Source organism: Nomascus leucogenys, chromosome 24, assembly GCF_006542625.1.
Source record: "Nomascus leucogenys isolate Asia chromosome 24, Asia_NLE_v1, whole genome shotgun sequence".
In the NCBI taxonomy this organism is placed as follows: domain Eukaryota; kingdom Metazoa; phylum Chordata; class Mammalia; order Primates; family Hylobatidae; genus Nomascus; species Nomascus leucogenys.
Window position 1 is genome coordinate 19,336,897 of NC_044404.1, and position 17,633 is coordinate 19,354,529.

General features: G+C 41.1%; 1 protein-coding gene across 10 annotated transcripts in view; it reads right to left on the reverse strand.

Annotated features, from left to right (window-relative positions):
• The window catches only part of UBR4 (ubiquitin protein ligase E3 component n-recognin 4), a 142,202-nt gene that overhangs the window by 55,622 nt on the left and 68,947 nt on the right, over positions 1-17,633 (reverse strand). For 6 of the 10 annotated variants that reach the window (XM_030805617.1, XM_030805618.1, XM_030805621.1 and 3 more), the window contains 9 exons: positions 15,900-16,030; positions 15,600-15,777; positions 15,041-15,145; positions 13,353-13,490; positions 12,284-12,458; positions 3,125-3,221; positions 2,357-2,464; positions 1,768-1,884; positions 592-801 (listed from right to left, as the gene is read on the reverse strand). In XM_030805617.1, coding sequence (XP_030661477.1) covers positions 592-801; positions 1,768-1,884; positions 2,357-2,464; positions 3,125-3,221; positions 12,284-12,458; positions 13,353-13,490; positions 15,041-15,145; positions 15,600-15,777; positions 15,900-16,030 — 1,259 coding nt within the window. The remainder of the gene's footprint in view (positions 1-591; positions 802-1,767; positions 1,885-2,356; positions 2,465-3,124; positions 3,222-12,283; positions 12,459-13,352; positions 13,491-15,040; positions 15,146-15,599; positions 15,778-15,899; positions 16,031-17,633) is intronic. The other 4 variants (XM_030805626.1, XM_030805624.1, XM_030805619.1 and 1 more) reach the window with 3 other exon arrangements.

The following is a 17,633-nucleotide window of genomic DNA, read 5'->3' on the forward strand; positions in this document are numbered from 1 at the left end:
GGGCATTGATACATGCTAGGCACTGTGCTAAGTCCTTTACAAACGGCACCTCATTCAATGCTCACAACAGCCCTGTAAAGTAGATACCATCTGTATGCTCATTTTCCACCTGTAGAAGCTGAAGGTTAGGGAGGTTAGACAGAACTTCTCCATGCTTCAAGACTGGTAAGTAAGAACACAAGATGGGACTTATCCCAGATCGATCTGATCAGAAGGCCCATCTTCCTAATAAGTACGTTAAAGGGCTTCTCAGTGGTGACAGCACAGGGAATATCTGACACACACGTCATGACCCACAACTGATGACATTAGCTTGTACCTTCTCATCTTTTTCTAAACTTAATGTGAAATGAGATAACCGTGATTTCATTCAATTCCTCCAATTTACAAAGAGGCAGGAACGAGAATCCCACAGAAGGTTGGGAGAAGTGGTCATTTATTCAATCACGCTGAGATTAACCCCCACCAAGGAATGCTGGCTCCTTCCTATGGCTCTTCACCCTCAGCCCCTTGAGCTCTCTTCACCGCGAGGAAAGAGAAGAGTGCTCTGAACAAAGGACGAGTGTTTCTTTGATGAGGGAAAGATCTCACCTTCACATACTGGCGGAGAAAGAATGGGCTCATGTCAGGTGGGGAGGAAGTAGTATGTGGTTTCAGCAACTGGCTGGTAGCCACAGGCTCCTCATCATTCTGTTGGCTCTTCCAATATTCCAGCAGTGATTTGAGCACGTGCAGGCAGTAGTCCACAGCCCCAGAGCTCAGTAGAGCTGCTGCTGTGGCACTGGAGATGAGGGAAGATGACTGGGAGACAGAGAAAACACAGAGATGGGAAGAATGGCTTGTAAAAACAAGGTGAGATCCAGGTGGGTGCTAGGGATGGGAAACACACTCACAACAGTCTTAGCCTTTATGGCAGTGAGTGAATCAGGCTCTTGCACTGAAACTTCCCCAAGGAAGTTTGTGAGGTTTTTCGGAACTTTTTTGAACAACCACATGGTAAGACAAAGAAACACACCTGTTCTCAACTCCAACCTTGCTACACACACATGTGCCAGAGGCCAGGGAGGCAAGGATTTAATAACCTTTCCCCCTGGAGGGGACGGGTTTCCTCTTTTATCTTGAGCAACTAGAAAAGAAGCCCAATACAAGAAGGAGAGAGAAAACTTTCCATTATAGGCACTTCTGAACAACCCCACCCCACCCCCTGTAGAGTCTTCCATAGAACCAGCTTCCAAAGGAGTTGGGGGTGAGTGATCACATGCATAAAAAAGTAGGAGAAAAGCTACTGTAAATAAGACCATTAGAAGAGCCTTGCAAATCCCAGCAAACCCCACAGCTCCCTAAGCTCATTAAGATTGGATGCAGTGCAGCCTCAATTTCTACCTTCTCTGCTTTGTGCTAATCTCCTTTCACCATACACACATTGCTTTCTCTCTGCTTTATTACCATACCTTATAGCAACATACACTAGGGGAATCCTCTTAGCCACTCTGTGCCTTGCAGAAGAGAGCCCTGCTTTTCAATAATGGAACTTCCAAACCCTTTAACCCCTCCATTGGAGGGATTGTTAGCAAAGACCAGAATTTGGAAGGGATTCGGAAAAAGGTGGAGGTTCTGCTCTTGAAAAGGTGACAGCTTAGAATCTTATTCCCCTCAGGGAACAATGCCTTTATTCTTACAGAGGACTACCACCCCTGCGCTGGCCCTAGCACTACCCACACAATCCTCTTACCTTTCCCCAAACCCATAAACCCAAAGCAAAAATACCTCACATATGGAAGACTTGGATCCAGATTTGGTGCGGGACATGAAGACACTCAGGAGTCTCATTACTACCAGATGGACTTCATTCAGGGCGCTGCGCTCATTCTTCTTGGAGACATCCTGCAGGCCAAAGCGTAAGTCCAGAAACCTCTACTTACTCGATGCTTGAGGCATTCTCTGAACAAGATCCCTTCAAGTCAAGCCCATCAGCCCTAAAATGTTCCTCAGATTGAATCAGACACAAAACAACCCCCAGTATATCCATGGACTATACTTGGGGTACCTAGAGCCCAATACACTTAGGAGGCCATATTAAGATACAAACAACTAATTTAATGTTCTCACCTCACTGGGCACAAAAGGGCCATGAGGGTAAGAACTTCATCTTTGCCCTCAACTATGCTCAGGGTCCAAAACTATGCTCGAGCCAAAGCAGGCCCTGAATACGCTTTTGTTGACTCAACAGAACTGGAGCCCTCAGTGGATGGTTACCCCTTGAAACGAGGTGAAGTTCCTCTATGAAACGAATGGGAACCTGAGGAAGGATCTCAGCCAATCCTGTTTCTCACACAGACTGCCTCTCAGATTTTACCTTTTTATCCATACCCAACTCAGCAATAAGCTGGGAGAGCAGGTTGTCTAGGGCCCCCTTGTCTTTCTCGTCTTCTCCATCCAGATCTGTAGTGAGCATTAGAATGACCTAGAAGTCAAAGAGAGAAAACACAAAACCCAATTTCCTAAAGAAGAATGACTCGAAATATGGGGTGTTTCAGAAGAAACCCTAATCTTCCTGACATCCCTATCAATCATAACTGTAATCCATTATAGCGTTCTAAATTCCAGGTATCCAAAGCTTCAGTGTTCAGAGTCAGAAAAGTCAAATTCTGATATATGCCACACTTGACATTACAAAAAAATGTTTTGTAAAAAGTTTGTAAAATTAATGGACTAACCTATATTATATCCAAGCAAAGTAGTTTGAGAAAGGGTGGTACACCGAACTGAGAATTGAAGAACAGTTTTGCCTCTGAGGAAGACAGTTAGTGAGTGGAAGAACAGCTATTGGCCCACACTCTAATATCAACATAGAGACTAGAGACTCAGAATCTCAGAAGTGGGCTTTTGCACTGGCTCTGTCAATAACTACCTGGATGAACTTGGGCATTTAAAAAATTCTCTGACCCTCAGCCTTCTCATTTATAAAATGAAGAGCTATAATTTGTAGTTCAAAAATTAGATTTCATTATTCTGTGGCCTAATACCAAACAAAGGCTTCCAGGTCCTCTGGAAGAGAGATGTGGGCATGCTTAAGGACGGTCCAATCATGACCTGAGAGAGACCCAGGTGAGCTAAGAGATACCTGCATGTACGGGATGGCCCGGACACCGCCAACGTTTCGTAATTGAGGCAGGGTCTGCAGTAATCTCTCCAACAGCATTAGACGGACCATGTGCAGCCTAAAAGGGCGGGGAAAAGATAGAAAACATGAGCTGTACTCCAATAGGACCCAGCTGAATACAGTTCCCTCCCCACCCCCACCCTGCTACCAAGGTCAACAAGAAGCCTAATGCTTAGGAACAATCTCCAGCATTAAAAAAAAAAAGTTAAGAACTGCCTAATCGGTATGCCAGTCAGCAACACAGAAGGAGAGATCCCACTCTGTTAAAAGAAAGTGAAACTATTCTAAAATACAACTGATGGCACTGAATTAAATCCTCCTACAGGGAAGTTCAAAGTATTTCCCAAGCCTCCAGGCCCTAGTAGTTCTCAGTTTTAAAACCAAACCTCCAACTGCAAGATTTATGGCTTTTTTCTAATATGTGGCCCTATTCTGCCTCTAGACATTATTTTCTAGAATTCTGCTATATACAAATTCTGTATCACCCAGCTGCACAAATTCTGTATCACCCAGCCCTTTCTTTCTCATGTTTCCCAAATTCTTATAAAGTCTAGTCACTGCTCTACTCTCTCACACCTTGTCCACCATCTTCCTAATATAATGTTCTGTTTCAATATCACACTGTCCTACTGGACCCATGAGTTTTCCCGTGTAATCAACTGGCCATTACCTAGCCTTCATCTGCAGATATACAGCTGACCTTCTGTACTAAGTATGTGCCCCTGGATCTCTAGCTAATATGCTGATTCAAGAGGATGATGAAAATTAATTAAGGTCCTACTGACAATTTGGTTGCTGGTGTCACCTAATACACAATCTCATACAGATTAAGAATCTAGTTGCTGAATAAATCAATGGATTCACTTTCATAATTAGTAAATGGTCCTTGTCTCATTTTTATCTTAGAGATTATTTGTAAGAAACCACACACCTATTTTTTTTATGTGTGATATGCATGTGTTACATATCTTAGCAGGTATCCAGAATATTGTCTTTTTCTTTTCTTAAAAACAAAATGTTTTTAAATACAAAAAAGGACCAAAAAAAATTGTTTTAAAGAAAATAGCTGGACATGGTGGTGTGCCTATAGTCCCAGCAATTCAGGAGACTAAGAAGGGAGGACTGGTTGAGCCCAGGAATTCAAAGATGCAGTGAGCTATGATCACACCACTGCACTCTAGCCTGGGCAACAGAGCTGAAGTGAGTTACTGTCCCCAGCCCAGAATATTTTCAAAATAATACAAGTCTGGATGAAAGTACAGGGTCTAGGGTTGGGTGTGGTAGCTCGTGTCTTTCAACACTTGGAGGCTGAGGCAGGAGTTCAAGACCAGCCAGGGAAACACAGCAAGACCTCATCTCTACAAAAAATTTAAAAATTAGCCAGACGTGGTGCCATGTGCCTATAGTCCTGCCTCAGGAAGATCACTTGATCCCAGGAGTTCAAGGTTACAGTGAGCGATGATCATGCCACTGCACTCCAGCCTGAACAACACAGCAAGTCCCTGTCTCTAAAAAAAGAACAAATGAAAGAAAGTACGGGGTCTTACGTGAATTATAAATTATTGTCATTCTAAAAAGAACTCAAAAGAATGAGCTAACTGTTCTTCAGAATACCACGCATGTGTCTGTTAATAATTAGCCAAGCTAGGTGGGAACTACAAATGATTAAGAATTGCTCAAAGATGAACAAGGTACAAGTGAGGAAAGGTGAGATGACAGCGCAGTTCAATAGTTTGAACATAAAACATAAGACAGATTTGTTTTGAGATGGATTAATATCTTCAGATTTGGAGAACATACAAGTGAATACACACACATGAAGAAAAAAGTCAACAAAATGAGCAGAGTCTAGACCTGGACCAAGATCACAGAAGAGTGTTTTCAAACATCATTCATTCATTCATTTTGTTATTTTTTTTTTAGCCTGGGACACTCTGTTGCCCAGGCTGGAGTGCAGTGGCACAATCACAGCTCAGTGCAGTCTTGACTTCCTGGGCTCAAGAGATCCTCCCACCTCAGCCTCCTGGGTAGCTGGTACCACTGACACATGCCATCATGACCGGCTAATTTTTTTATTTTTTGTAGAAACAAGGTCTCCCTATGTTGCCCAGGCTGATCTCAAACTCCTAGGCTCAAGAGATCCTCCCACTTCAGCCTCCCAAAGTGCTGGGATTACAGGTTTAAGTCATCACACCCAACCTATTTTCAAACTCTAACACAGTACTCTTGAAACTTAAAAAAAAAAAAAAAAAAAAAAGTAAACACAGCACCAAAAACTGCAGTTTCCTTTTCTTTAGTGACTTAAAGTAAAATTCTGTTTTATTTAAAATAATTCATGTTTCAACCAAGCAAAGACTGAAAAGAAAACCAAAAAATTTTTAAATAATTCATTAACCAATTATTTAATTAACTTACTCATGAAAAAACGTTAATTTAAAACCACTATAGAGAATTCCACTGTCAATATGGCTAGGTTACCTAAATTCACCCTACTCCTAAAAACAAATGAAAATCCTAAGAAGATATAACACCATTTTAGAAGTAGTGATGAGTCTCAAGAGATTTCAAAAAAATCTACAATCCACCAGGCGAGGTGGCTCATGCCTGTAATCCCAGCACTTTGGGAGGCCGAGGTGGGCGGATCATCTGAGGTCAAAAGTTCAAGACCAGCCTGACCAACATGGAGAAACCCCATCTCTACTAAAAATACAAAATTAGCCGGGCGTGGTCGCGCACGCCTGTAATCCTAGCTACTTGGGAGGCTGAGACAAGAGAATCGCTTGAACCCGGGAGGCAGAGGTTGCAGTGAGCCAAGATCATGCCAATGCACTCTAGCCTGGGCAACAAGAGTGAAACTACGTCTCAAAAAACAAACAAACAAACAAATCTACAATTACCCAGTATGTTCCCAACCATGGTAAAATTAAAATATAAACCAATAACAAAAAGATAACTACAAAATTCCCAAATGTTTAGAAATTTAGTAACATACTTTTAAATATCCCATGGGCCAAAGACTAAATTACAACAGAATTTAGAAAATAATTTGAATTGAACAGCAATGAAAATACAACATTATCAAAACACAACATTATCAAAATATGTGAGCTGCAGCCAAAGCAAGATTAAGATGGAATTTTAGAGAAGAATATATTGCTTCAAATATGGTTTTTTGTTTGTTTTTTTGAGACAGAGTCTCACTGTCACCCAGGCTGGAGTGCAGTGGTGTGATCTCGGCTCATAGCAACCTCCACCTCCCACATTCAAGTGATTCACCTATCCCAGCCTCCCAAATAGCTGGCATTACAGGTGCACACCACCACGCAAGGCTAATTTTTATATTTTTAGTAGAGACAGGGTTTTGCTATGTTGGGCAGGCTGGTTTTGAACTCCTGGCCTCAAGTGATCAGCCTGCCTCGGCCTCCCAAAGTGATGGGATTACAGGCATGAGCCACCGGAGCTGGCTGAATATGTATTTTTAAACTAGGTTTAAAATAGATATGATTAAATGATTTAGGTTTGTATCTCATGAGCCAGAAATAGAACAGGAACAGCAGAACAACGACAACAACAAAAAAGTAAAAAAAGTTAAAAAAAAAAATAGTAAGTAAAAAAAAAGGAAATAATAAAAAGCAGGAATAAAATAGAAAGCAGACATACAACAGAAAAAAAACCAGAACCAAAAGCCAATTCTTTCAAATAAAATTGATAACCCCTAGAGCAAGACTGACAAAGAATAAGTTACCATTGTCAGAAATGAAAAAAGGCAAATCACTACAGATTGTCAAGACATTAAAAAGATGAGAAAAAAACATATGAACAGGCTCATGCCAGTAAAACTGACAACTTTAATAAAATCAACAAATTCCTTGTAAAATACAATATACCAAAATTGAAACCAAATTAATAAAAATAATTCTCTAGCATTTAAAGAATAAACCTAATTTTAAATCTTCCCTTAAATAAAGTCCAGACTCAGATGACTTCACTGACTGGTGAACTTCTGTAAGAATGTACGGAAGAAATAATACTAATCTTATACAAACTCTTCTAGAGCAAGAGAAAAGGGGATCATGCCCTGACTTATTTTATGACGCCAGAATAATGTGAATACCAATCCCTGACAAAGACATCTCAAAGAAAAATTTTAAGCCTAAACTAAAAATTAGCAAATCAGGTCACATGATATAAAGGATAATACATCATGACTAAATAGGCTTAATAATAGAAAAATCAATTAATGTAATCTATAACCTTAAACAAAATAAAGAAGAAATACCATATAAGTGATTCAATACATGAAACACAAGAAACTGGAAATCTTGAAAAAGCCATTTAAGATAAAAATCTCCCAGCAAACTAGGAACAAAATTTCCTCAATCTGATAAATATCCACAAAAAACCCTTACGCTAACATCATACTTAATGAGAAAGTATTGAACCTTTTCACCCTGAGTTTGGGAATGAGATAATGTTCATCACATCACTTCTTTCAACACTGTACAAGAGGTCTTAGCCAATGCAATAAGGCAGGAAAAGAAACTTAAAAAGTATAAAGATTGGAATGAAAAAAGTTAAACTGTTATTTGCAGGTGATAAGATTGTGGATGCAGAAAATCCACCAGAATCTATCATTAGAATAAATAAATGAGCCAGGTGCAGTGGCTCACACCTGTAATCCCAACACTGGGAGGCTGAGGCAGGAGGATCACTTGAGGCCAGGAGTTCAAGACCAGCTTGGGCAATAGTGAGATGCTGTCTCGACAAAACAAACAAACAAACAAACAACAACAACAAAAAAAAAAACTAGGCTGGGTACGGTGGCTCACACCTGTTATCCCAGCACTTTGGGAGGCCAAGGTGGGTGGATCACCTGAGGTTGGGAGTTCGAGACCAACCTGGTCAACATGACAAAACTCTGTCTCTACTAAAAATACAACAATTAGCTGGGTGCCAGGTGTAGTGGCACATGCCTATAATCCCAGCTACTCAGGAGGCTGAGGCTTGAGAATCGCTTGAACCTGGGAACTGGAGATTGCAGTGAGCTGAGACTGTACCACTGCACTCCAGCCTGGGCAAGAGAGTGAGACTCTGTCTCAAAAAAAAAAAAAAAAATTAAAAACATCTGGGCATGGTAGCATGCACCTAGCTACTCAGGCAGGAGGATTCCTTGAGCCTAGGCATTTGAGGTTGCAATTAGCTATGACTGTGCCACTGCACACCAGCCTGGGCAACAGAGTGAGACTCTGTCTCAAAAATAAATGAAAATAGCTGGGCATGGTGGCATGCGCCTAGCTACTCAGAAGGCTGAGGCAAGAGGAGTCCTTGAGCCTAGGTATTCAAGGTTGCAGTGAGCTATGATTGTGCACACCAGCCTGGGCAGGTGAGACTGTCTTAAAAGAAAACAAAACAAGAATAAGTAAACTAAGAAAGATTATCAGATACAAAGTCAAAATAAAAGTAATAATGAGCTCACTAGCAATTAAAAAGTTACTGGCCAAAGATGTAAGCAGAACTCAGAGACAAAGTTTAGGAAATTTTAAATTTGAAAAGTTAAGGCCAAGATGTTCTGAAGGCAACTTGACCCTCTGGCTGCCAGGACCTCACAGGGCATTTGGAATAGGAATAAAAGCAAAGAATCTTCCTCAAGTGGGGAAGGTCTTCATTCTTTTTTTTTCTTTAGACCTCCTCTGTGGACAGTGGGGAAGGTCTTCACCTCACAGAAGAACCACAGAAGGCTACACCCTCACTTTAAAAGTAAACTGAAATTCATGACTTCCCTTCACACTCTTCCCTGCACCCACATCCCCCACCCCACTCTAGCCTAGGAGCCTATAAGAAAAACTACCTAACTGAAATCTTAACACTGAGAAGAGGGGAGGAGAAAACGAATAGCTGCTGAGAATATAGTTCATAGATTTTTTTTCCCTTTAATGCTTTTGTGTCCTATTCAATAAATCTTTGCCAAACCCAAGTTATGAAGACATTTTGTCTTTTAAAAACAATAAAGTGTTACCCTTTGTATTTACATCTATAATCCAATGATTTTTGCATATAAGATCAGGTCAAGATTCATTTTATTCTATGTGCGTTTCCAGCTGACCCATTATTATTTATTGAAAAAACCCTCCTTTCCCCCATTGTACATAAGTGTCACCTTTGTTATAAATCAGATGACCAGGTATGTGTGAAGCTGTTTCTGAACTCCAGCCCATTCCACTAATCTATTTGTCTATCTTCATACCATTATCACACTGTCTTAATTACCATAGCTTTATAATAAGCTGTAATTCTATAAAGTCCTCTAACTTTATGAATTTTCTTCAATATTGCCTTGGCTAATCGACATAAATATTAGTATCAACTTGTCAATTTTAACACATAACTCCAGCCAAAATTTATGACTAGGATCACATGGCTGTATATCAATATGAAGACAATTATCTTCACAATGAGTCTTTCAATCTATAAACATGATGTAGTTCTTCATTTATTTAGGTCTTTAATTTCTCTTAGATTGTACAGTATTCAGAGTAGAAGTCTTACATATCTCTCAAATTTATTCCTACGTATTTGATGTTTTTTAATGCTACTCAAATAGATCAAGAAATATATAAACAATTAAGCACAAGGAACACAAAAGAAAAAGAGATTTTAAGACACATGAAGAAGACAATATGATGGTCTCACATCTATTTAACTGAAATCTCAGAAAGAGAAATAACATAAAATAAGACAAAAAGAATATCTGATAAGATTAATAGATGAGATTTTTCCAAAATAAAAGACACTAGCCCACACATCCAAGAGTCCCAAAGACTACTAAGCAAAATAAATGTAAAGAAATAAATCACATATCCTGGTAAAACTGCAAAAATAATGACAAATGAAGATCTTAAAAGCAGCAGTAAAGACATTACTTCCGAAGAAGCAACAGTTAAAATAGGAGGTGATTTCTCATTGGAAATAACAAAAGTGAGGAAATAACAGAATACCATTTTCAACTGGGGAGGTCGGGGGTGCTGCCAACACAAAATTTTATACCCATCAAAAATAAATCCCCAAGGCCGGGCATGGTGGCTCACGCTTGTAATCCCAGCACTTTGGGAGGCTGAGGCGGGCGGATCACGAGGTCAGGAGATCGAGACCACAGTGAAACCCCGTCTCTACTAAAAATACAAAAAAAAAAAAAAAAAAAAAAAAAAAAAAAATACATCCCCAAATGTAAGTTCAATAAAGATATTTCCAGACCAACAAAATCTGAGATAGTGTAAACCAGAAAACCTCCCTAAAGGAAAATCTAAATGATTATCATTCAGGAAAAAAATGATCCTGGATGGGAGGTCTCAGAGGCATAAAGAAATGTTAGGCACAGAAAATGGTAAACATATGAGTAAAACTTTAACAAACACTGACCATATAAACTATAAAATCCTAAAGGCTTTAAGAAGACATTAAAAAAGTTAAAACACACAAAGGAGTAAAGTCTTCTAAGATCCTCATATTATTCAGGAAGAAGGTACAGCAATTAGTTAAATTTCATTTTGGATAAGGTAAGTATGCATGTTAAAATGCATAGTATAACCACTGAAAGATTAAAAACAGAGTAAACAACTTCCAAACTTGCAGAGTTGGAGGAAAAAACGAAAGAAACAGGAACAAAAAACTAGCAAGTCAACTCATTAGAAGGCCACAAAGAAAAGGACACACATAGAACAAATAAGAAGCACAAAGTAATAACATACATCCACTCCAAATCTGTTAGCAATCAACATTAATTATAAATGAACTCAACTATATCAAATAGAAGACAAAAGTAGGCTGGATTTTAAATGTTTAAAGTAAATTTTAAAAAAAATCATAGAGACCAAGTTAACTGAACATAAGGGAATTAACCTAGAAATCACATTAAGAAAAATGTTAGAAGATTTTTTTAAAACTCTATCAAAATATTATCTATTAACAGAACCAGAGAAATTCATCCAGCGATGTAAGTGGCTTACATTCAAGCAGTAGGATACGGGGAAAGTGGAAGGCACTCTTTGATGCCCCTTTTAAATGTCTCTGATGCCTGACTGCATCAGGCACCATTTTTTTTCCCTGATACAAATCATTTAGTTCAAAACTCTGGGCCAGGTACAGTGGCTCACACCTGTAACCCCAGCACTTGGGGAGGTGGAGGTGAGCGGATCACTTGAGCTCAGGAGTTCCAGATCAGCCTGGGCAACACGGCAAAACTCCATCTCTACAAAAAATACAAAAATTGGCCAGGCGTGGTGCCGCACACCTGTAGTCCCAGCAACTCGGGAGGCTGAGGTAGGAGAATCACCTGAGCCTGGGAGGTTGACGCTGCAGTGAGCAGTGTTCACACCACTGCACTCCAGCCAGGGTGACAGAGGGAGACCCTGTCTCAAAAAAAAAAAAAAAATTCTGACTTACTATTTTTGCACTAATGTAACAACTGCTGGCCTCAACAAATTCAACAAACATTGTATCATGAGTCTTATTTTCAGGTTTTTCTTCTATTTCTCTAGTTATCTCTGGGTTAAGAATACATTCACTTTACCATCTAGTACCAAACTCCAGCCCAAAAGTGGATTAGGATTTTATAGACCACTTTCAATTTCAAAATGCTCCACCACTGGTATTTCTAGCCATATGCATATATTTGCTATGTCTTATTTCTCCTTTACCTTACAAACATGCTGAACAAGGAGCACTTCTAGGACACCTAATATGTATACCTAAATGTTGAGCCTCCAGCGGTGCCATTTGTAAAGAAGATGCCATATATTGAGTGTACAGATATTGATGAAACTGGAAAGATTTGAGTAAGGAAGACATGTTTTTATGACAATCACTTTACAGTTACTAAGATATTTAGAGGAGCCTCAAGAGAAAGACCACTTTCTATTCTCTCCGTAATTAATATAATTCGAAGACAAAGACAGACCTAGAGCACTTCCTAAGACTTTAAACTGTTTCAGAAGTTTACACCTTTATATTTCAAAAGAAATATGCTGTTATCACCACTCTACCTCCTGCAACTGATCAGTCCTACTATTCCTGAAATAGTCTCAGATAGGCAAGCCTCTTAACTGTGAAGGACTAGGTCTTGACCTGTTGCTAGTGTGGACATCTCCTTCAGTTTCTCCTTCTCCTTCTCCCTCGGAGCCATCTCCCTCCTGGTGCCCAGTGGTGGTGCTGATGGCTCCGGTGCTTGAGCTGACACTTCCTGGTCCAGCCGGATGCCCCTCAGCTGTAGCATCGCCATAAGCACTGCTCCGGCCAGACACTAGAGGGAAATGGTTTAAAAAGCACAAATCAACTCCCAAAGCATGAAGGAACCCAGTGCATTCTAAAGCAGCAGCAATAGTTAGACAGTAACTGATAGCATTAGACAATAACTGGTAGTATTTTTTTCTTATATGTAAAGCTAAGTAAGACCCCACAGCACTATATTAAATCACTCTCACAGTAGCCATTCACCCTTCCCCAGTACCTAAGACCCACGTATATGATCTTAATCTCAGATGCTAATACATTTCTATCTCATACTTCAGAGGACGCATACACTGATATGGGAATCTAGAAATTATCAGCTGCTGTTAATCTCCTCTGTAAAAATTGTATCTAATTGCTAACCACAGACTGATATGGAAGGTCAAACCAAAATGGCTTTGTCATGTTCCCTCATTCTAGAGCCCCACTTCATCAGCTAGTAGACTGTGGGGACAGTCTGCTATGTTAACACATCAGATCATTAACAATAAGATCGCTTAAAAAAAACCCTTCCCCAAATAAATAAGGAGCAGAAACCATAGGATAATGGGTTTCAAGGTCACATAATAACTGTTTTAGGCTAATCATGACTTATAATTATGCATATTATTGCAGTTTCAGAGAGGAAAAAAAAAGAATTACACATGTCATTGCTTTTTTTCCACTAACAGATAATTAGTTATCTGTAAAATATTTCAATACTAACCCCCTGAGCTTAAGCCACTAAACATTTGAAACTCGAAAATTGAGGCCAAATGAATCCCACAAGACTTTCAGAGTCCACAAGACTTTCAATGAGTCTCTATAACTTTTCTTTGCAAAAACCAACCCCAAGACCCAAGCAGAGATTCCTGTTTTATCCCCACCCTCTGCCCAAGGAGACAGGACCCCCGTCATGGCACATTACCACTGTGCTCGCCAGCCACTGAGTCCACTGCACTGCCCCCGCTCTCCGAGCCCACACTACCACCGTGGTCAGCAGGAGAGGTCCGTAGGGTAGAACCATCTGTCGCTGCTGTACTGCCCTCGTCGTCTGAGGCTGGAGCTGAGAGAGTAACGAGAGCTGTTACAGGTTAAAAAAAAAAAAAAAAAAAAAAAAAAAAGCCCTCCTTGGGATGAAAGCATCAAACCACATAGTGCATAGGACACAATGCAGTTTATATATCCTGTCGTCAAAGAAAAAAGGGAAAGATTTGCTTTGCTGGTTAATCACTAACAGGAACAAACACTATACACGGTGCATTGCAAACAGTACTTAGACAGGAGTGAAGAAAACCCAGTTCACTGGGTATTTCCTTCACTGTTTACGTTACAGTGCAAGTAGAACAGTGCAGAGATTCAGTAAGAATCTGTGACATGGACGCTGAATTTTCTAGCTAAAATGCTTCATGGTCACCATTGTTTAGGTGTTACTGACACCTGCTGAGAGATCTGAAACTAGCCATTACCATTCAAAGCATAGAACTCCGAATTTTAATGAGACTTGTTTTGAAATCAGTCAATTTTTGCTTATGTTAGGAAATCACTTAGCATGAGCTCTTGAATCAACCCTGTTTTGGTTTTTTTAGCAAGTGGTCCAGAGGGGAGCTCATTGGGAAATTTCACACCTCCTAATCATCCTCATCAGATGCTAATAATGAAGCAAGGAAATTCCCCAGAGACAGCCACAGCATCCAGGATCAGGGCTGAGCTGAGACAGGAGGAAAATGCTGGATGAGATACATGGGGGAGGAAAGCCAAGACAGCCACAGAGCACAGCAGGAACACGACTGGCACAACACAACAGCAACCTCAGAGCCTGAAATGACAGCAACTAAAGAGACCTGAGAAAAGCAACAAGCCATGGCAGCAGGTGGGGCCAGCCGCTCTCTCCCTTTCTTATCTACCCAGGCTAAAACTTCCAAAAGAAAAGAAAAAAAACAAACACAAGGAAGCATCAGTCTAAAAAACTATAAATCAACCCTTAAATTACTCAGGGGTTGACCAGGTATCTCCATTTGGTCCAACTCTCTATTCAGGAAACATTTTTTTTTAAATCAGATTAGGGAAAAGATTAAAAATAAACAGAAGATGAGTTCTGGAAATTTGCTATAGATTTTAATTGTCCATAAAAACCCTCTCTCTCAAGCTCACAGATCCCTGATGGTTGGTCACACTGAACAAGAATTCTGAAGTACAATCTAGCTTCTTGTAGCTCTCCTTTTATTTGCAAATGAAGATAAAAAAGGTAAAAGGTATGAGTTCTATTTCTTGTCTCCCTTTCAATACTGTCTAAAATGTTAGAACTCTAACAAAGAACGCCGGAAGCTGAAGTGGAAGCCCTGTAGCTGATCAGCCTGCATGCCGCTCTCTCGGCTTTTCCGTGGGGAAGTAGCTGAAGCCAGGCAGCATGCAAAGTGTGAGGAAGCGGAGCTGTGCGCGGTGGGGCCGAGCCACAGCACTACACCCTCCACACCCATCTTTCTAAAGCCAAGGCAGAAGCAGGAAGTCCAGAATGGCCTGTCAAAGCAGCTGCCCATTACACTCTCACAGCAGTGGAAACAAGGCCTGAGGGTCCTGGGGCCCTGAGCCATGCTCCTTGCTGTGGACAGTTACCTGATGCTGTGGTGTCAGAGAGGGTTCCTGCGTCCAGAGAGGAAGAGCTGGGTGCCTGGCCGGACAGTCCCAGGCTCTGCAGGCCCAGGGCACTGCTGCTGCTGCCTGGGAAACAAGTGGAGAGTGAGCACAACATCCCCTCCAGGTCCCATCCACAGCGCTGCTTTGGCCACCTGCTGCCCTCAAGAGTCTCCAAACACCAGCATGTGACCCCCCCTGGCCTAAAGGAAGTTAGCCAACAGCCACTGCTGTCCACCCACCAAGTTCAGTTACAGAGATGGTGGAATGCTTCCTTCAGCTCAGGCAGGACATAGGCTGGAGGAATCTAAGATTCAAGAGGAAACAACCCAAACTGGCAGAAACTATGAGATTGGCACTCAGACTGAAATTCCCGCCACATCCCTCTCACTCTCCACCTGTATCTCTGAACAGCTCTCACCCAGATCAACCTCTCCCCAAATCTGGGGACAAACTAAGTCAGCTGGGTATCAGTAACTGCCAAACCCTCTTTTCCTGTGCAAGGCCAATGGGCCGCTTTGTTCTTGGCATGGCCTTCTACCTTGTTGGTCCTGCTGCAGGCTCAGGGCAATGGCTAGTTCAACCATGGTCTCGTCATCTGCATCAGGCGGGATGTCCAGCATGGGGGGGAAGCCCTCTGCGCCTGCCAGCAGGGCCTCCAGGGGAGAGGGGTTGCCATTGTTGACATTTTCAGCTGTCTCCAGGACCATCGACTCAGACTGCAGAGAGAAAGCTCTGTCAGTGTCCCATGGTAAGTGGTAACTTTTGGAAGTCCACTGAATAAGAGCTAGAGGAGAGTTGTGAAGCTCCTCCTCCCCTTCTCCTGCTGCCAGAGACTCACCACCATCTCAAAATCTCCATGGTCCACCTCACTCTGTTCCTGGCTTTCCTGACGGATGTGACCACCATTCGGGATCCCTGATGACTGCATTTTCTCATCTGCGTCATCATCGTCATCATCATCCTTGTCTCCTGAGTCAAAGAAATCCCAGTCACCTGAAGGTGCTTGCTTTCCTCCCTTGGCACATGGTGCCATAAGTCAGGTGGCAACAAAAACCCAAGACATGCTACCAGCTAGCACCCTGGGCTTTAGTGGGAGAACTCCGGGGTGCTATGCCTGGCCTTGTTCTCTTACTTCTTGGACCTACAGCATCTGGGAAGATGGAGTTGGCTGCAACAGCTTGCCCTCCACAAAAATAAAATGTTCCAGCTGGTGAAGGAAACAACTTTGGATTCCAAAGGGATTTCCATAAAGCTGAGAGATCTAAAACCAGTAGACCCCCCAAACTCACACTAACTCTCAGGAGACCTTGGATAAGCCAGGAAAAATCATATGATTGGGATCTTTACCTTTTGTCTGTCATGGCAGATTAGAATTTATTTCACTATTTTTTTCTAAAACAACTAGGTCAGTGAGATTTTCACACTATGTAATTATTATGAGAAGAACCAGAATTGAAATGTAAAACCATTGACTGGAAACCAAGGACACCAAGCAGGTCCTGCCTGTGCCCACTTTTGTGTGAAGGTGAGAAGGCCTTCTAATAAGGAAGATGTCCAGGTGAGACTCCTAATTGTCAGAAGAGGATAGAGACCTCACCTTCCACTCGATGGATTGCTAAAGCATGCAAATATGTCCATTAGAAACATAAACTATCTCCACTCTAGGTTCTTGCTAGAGAAAAGAGCCACAAACTGCTGCCAAAAGCTTAGGCAAGATAAATGATACGCAAGGAAGATTGTCTGAAAGTTACAAAGTTGTGTACAATCCTCTAGACGTGCACTGTCCACCAGCCACATGTGGCTACTGAGCACTTAAAACATGGCTGTCTACAAGGAGATGTGCCACTAGTGTAAAATACATTCTGGATTCCCAAAATGTACCGAAACAGGCAAAATATTTCACTAATAAATTTTTTATATTGACAAGATGTTGATATAACATTTGATATACTGGATTAAATAATTAGTAAATCAATTTTACTTTTTACTCTTTATAATATTGCTATTAGGAAATTTAAAAGTAAAGGCCGGGGAGTGGCTCACGCGTATAATCCTAGCACTTTGGGAGGCCGAGGCGGGCGGATCACTTGAGGTCAGGAGTTCGAGACCAGCTTGGCCAACATGGTGAAATCCCGTCTCTACTAAAAATACAAAAATTAGCTGAGTGCGGTGGCACGCGCCTGTAATCCCAGCTACTAGGGAGGCAGAGATTGCAGTGAACTGAGATCGCACCATTGCACTCTAGCCTGGGCGACATAGTGAGACTCTGAAAAAGAAAGAACGAAAGAAAAGAAAAGAAAGAAGGAAGGAAGGAAGGAAGGAGAAAGGAAAGAAAGGAGGAAGGAAGGAAGAGAAAGAAAAGAAAGAAAGAAAGAAAGAAAGAAAGAAAGAAAGAAAGAAAGAAAGAAAGAAAGAGAAAATTTAAAAGTACATAGTGACTTTCATTTGAAATTTACTTCTAAATCAAGCCAAGTAACCAGAATTATATAATTCTGTTATTCAGACACCTTTTAGAATTGCTTTTACTCAATCATAAAATATTATGCCCTTGACTGTGTCCAAGTGTATCGTG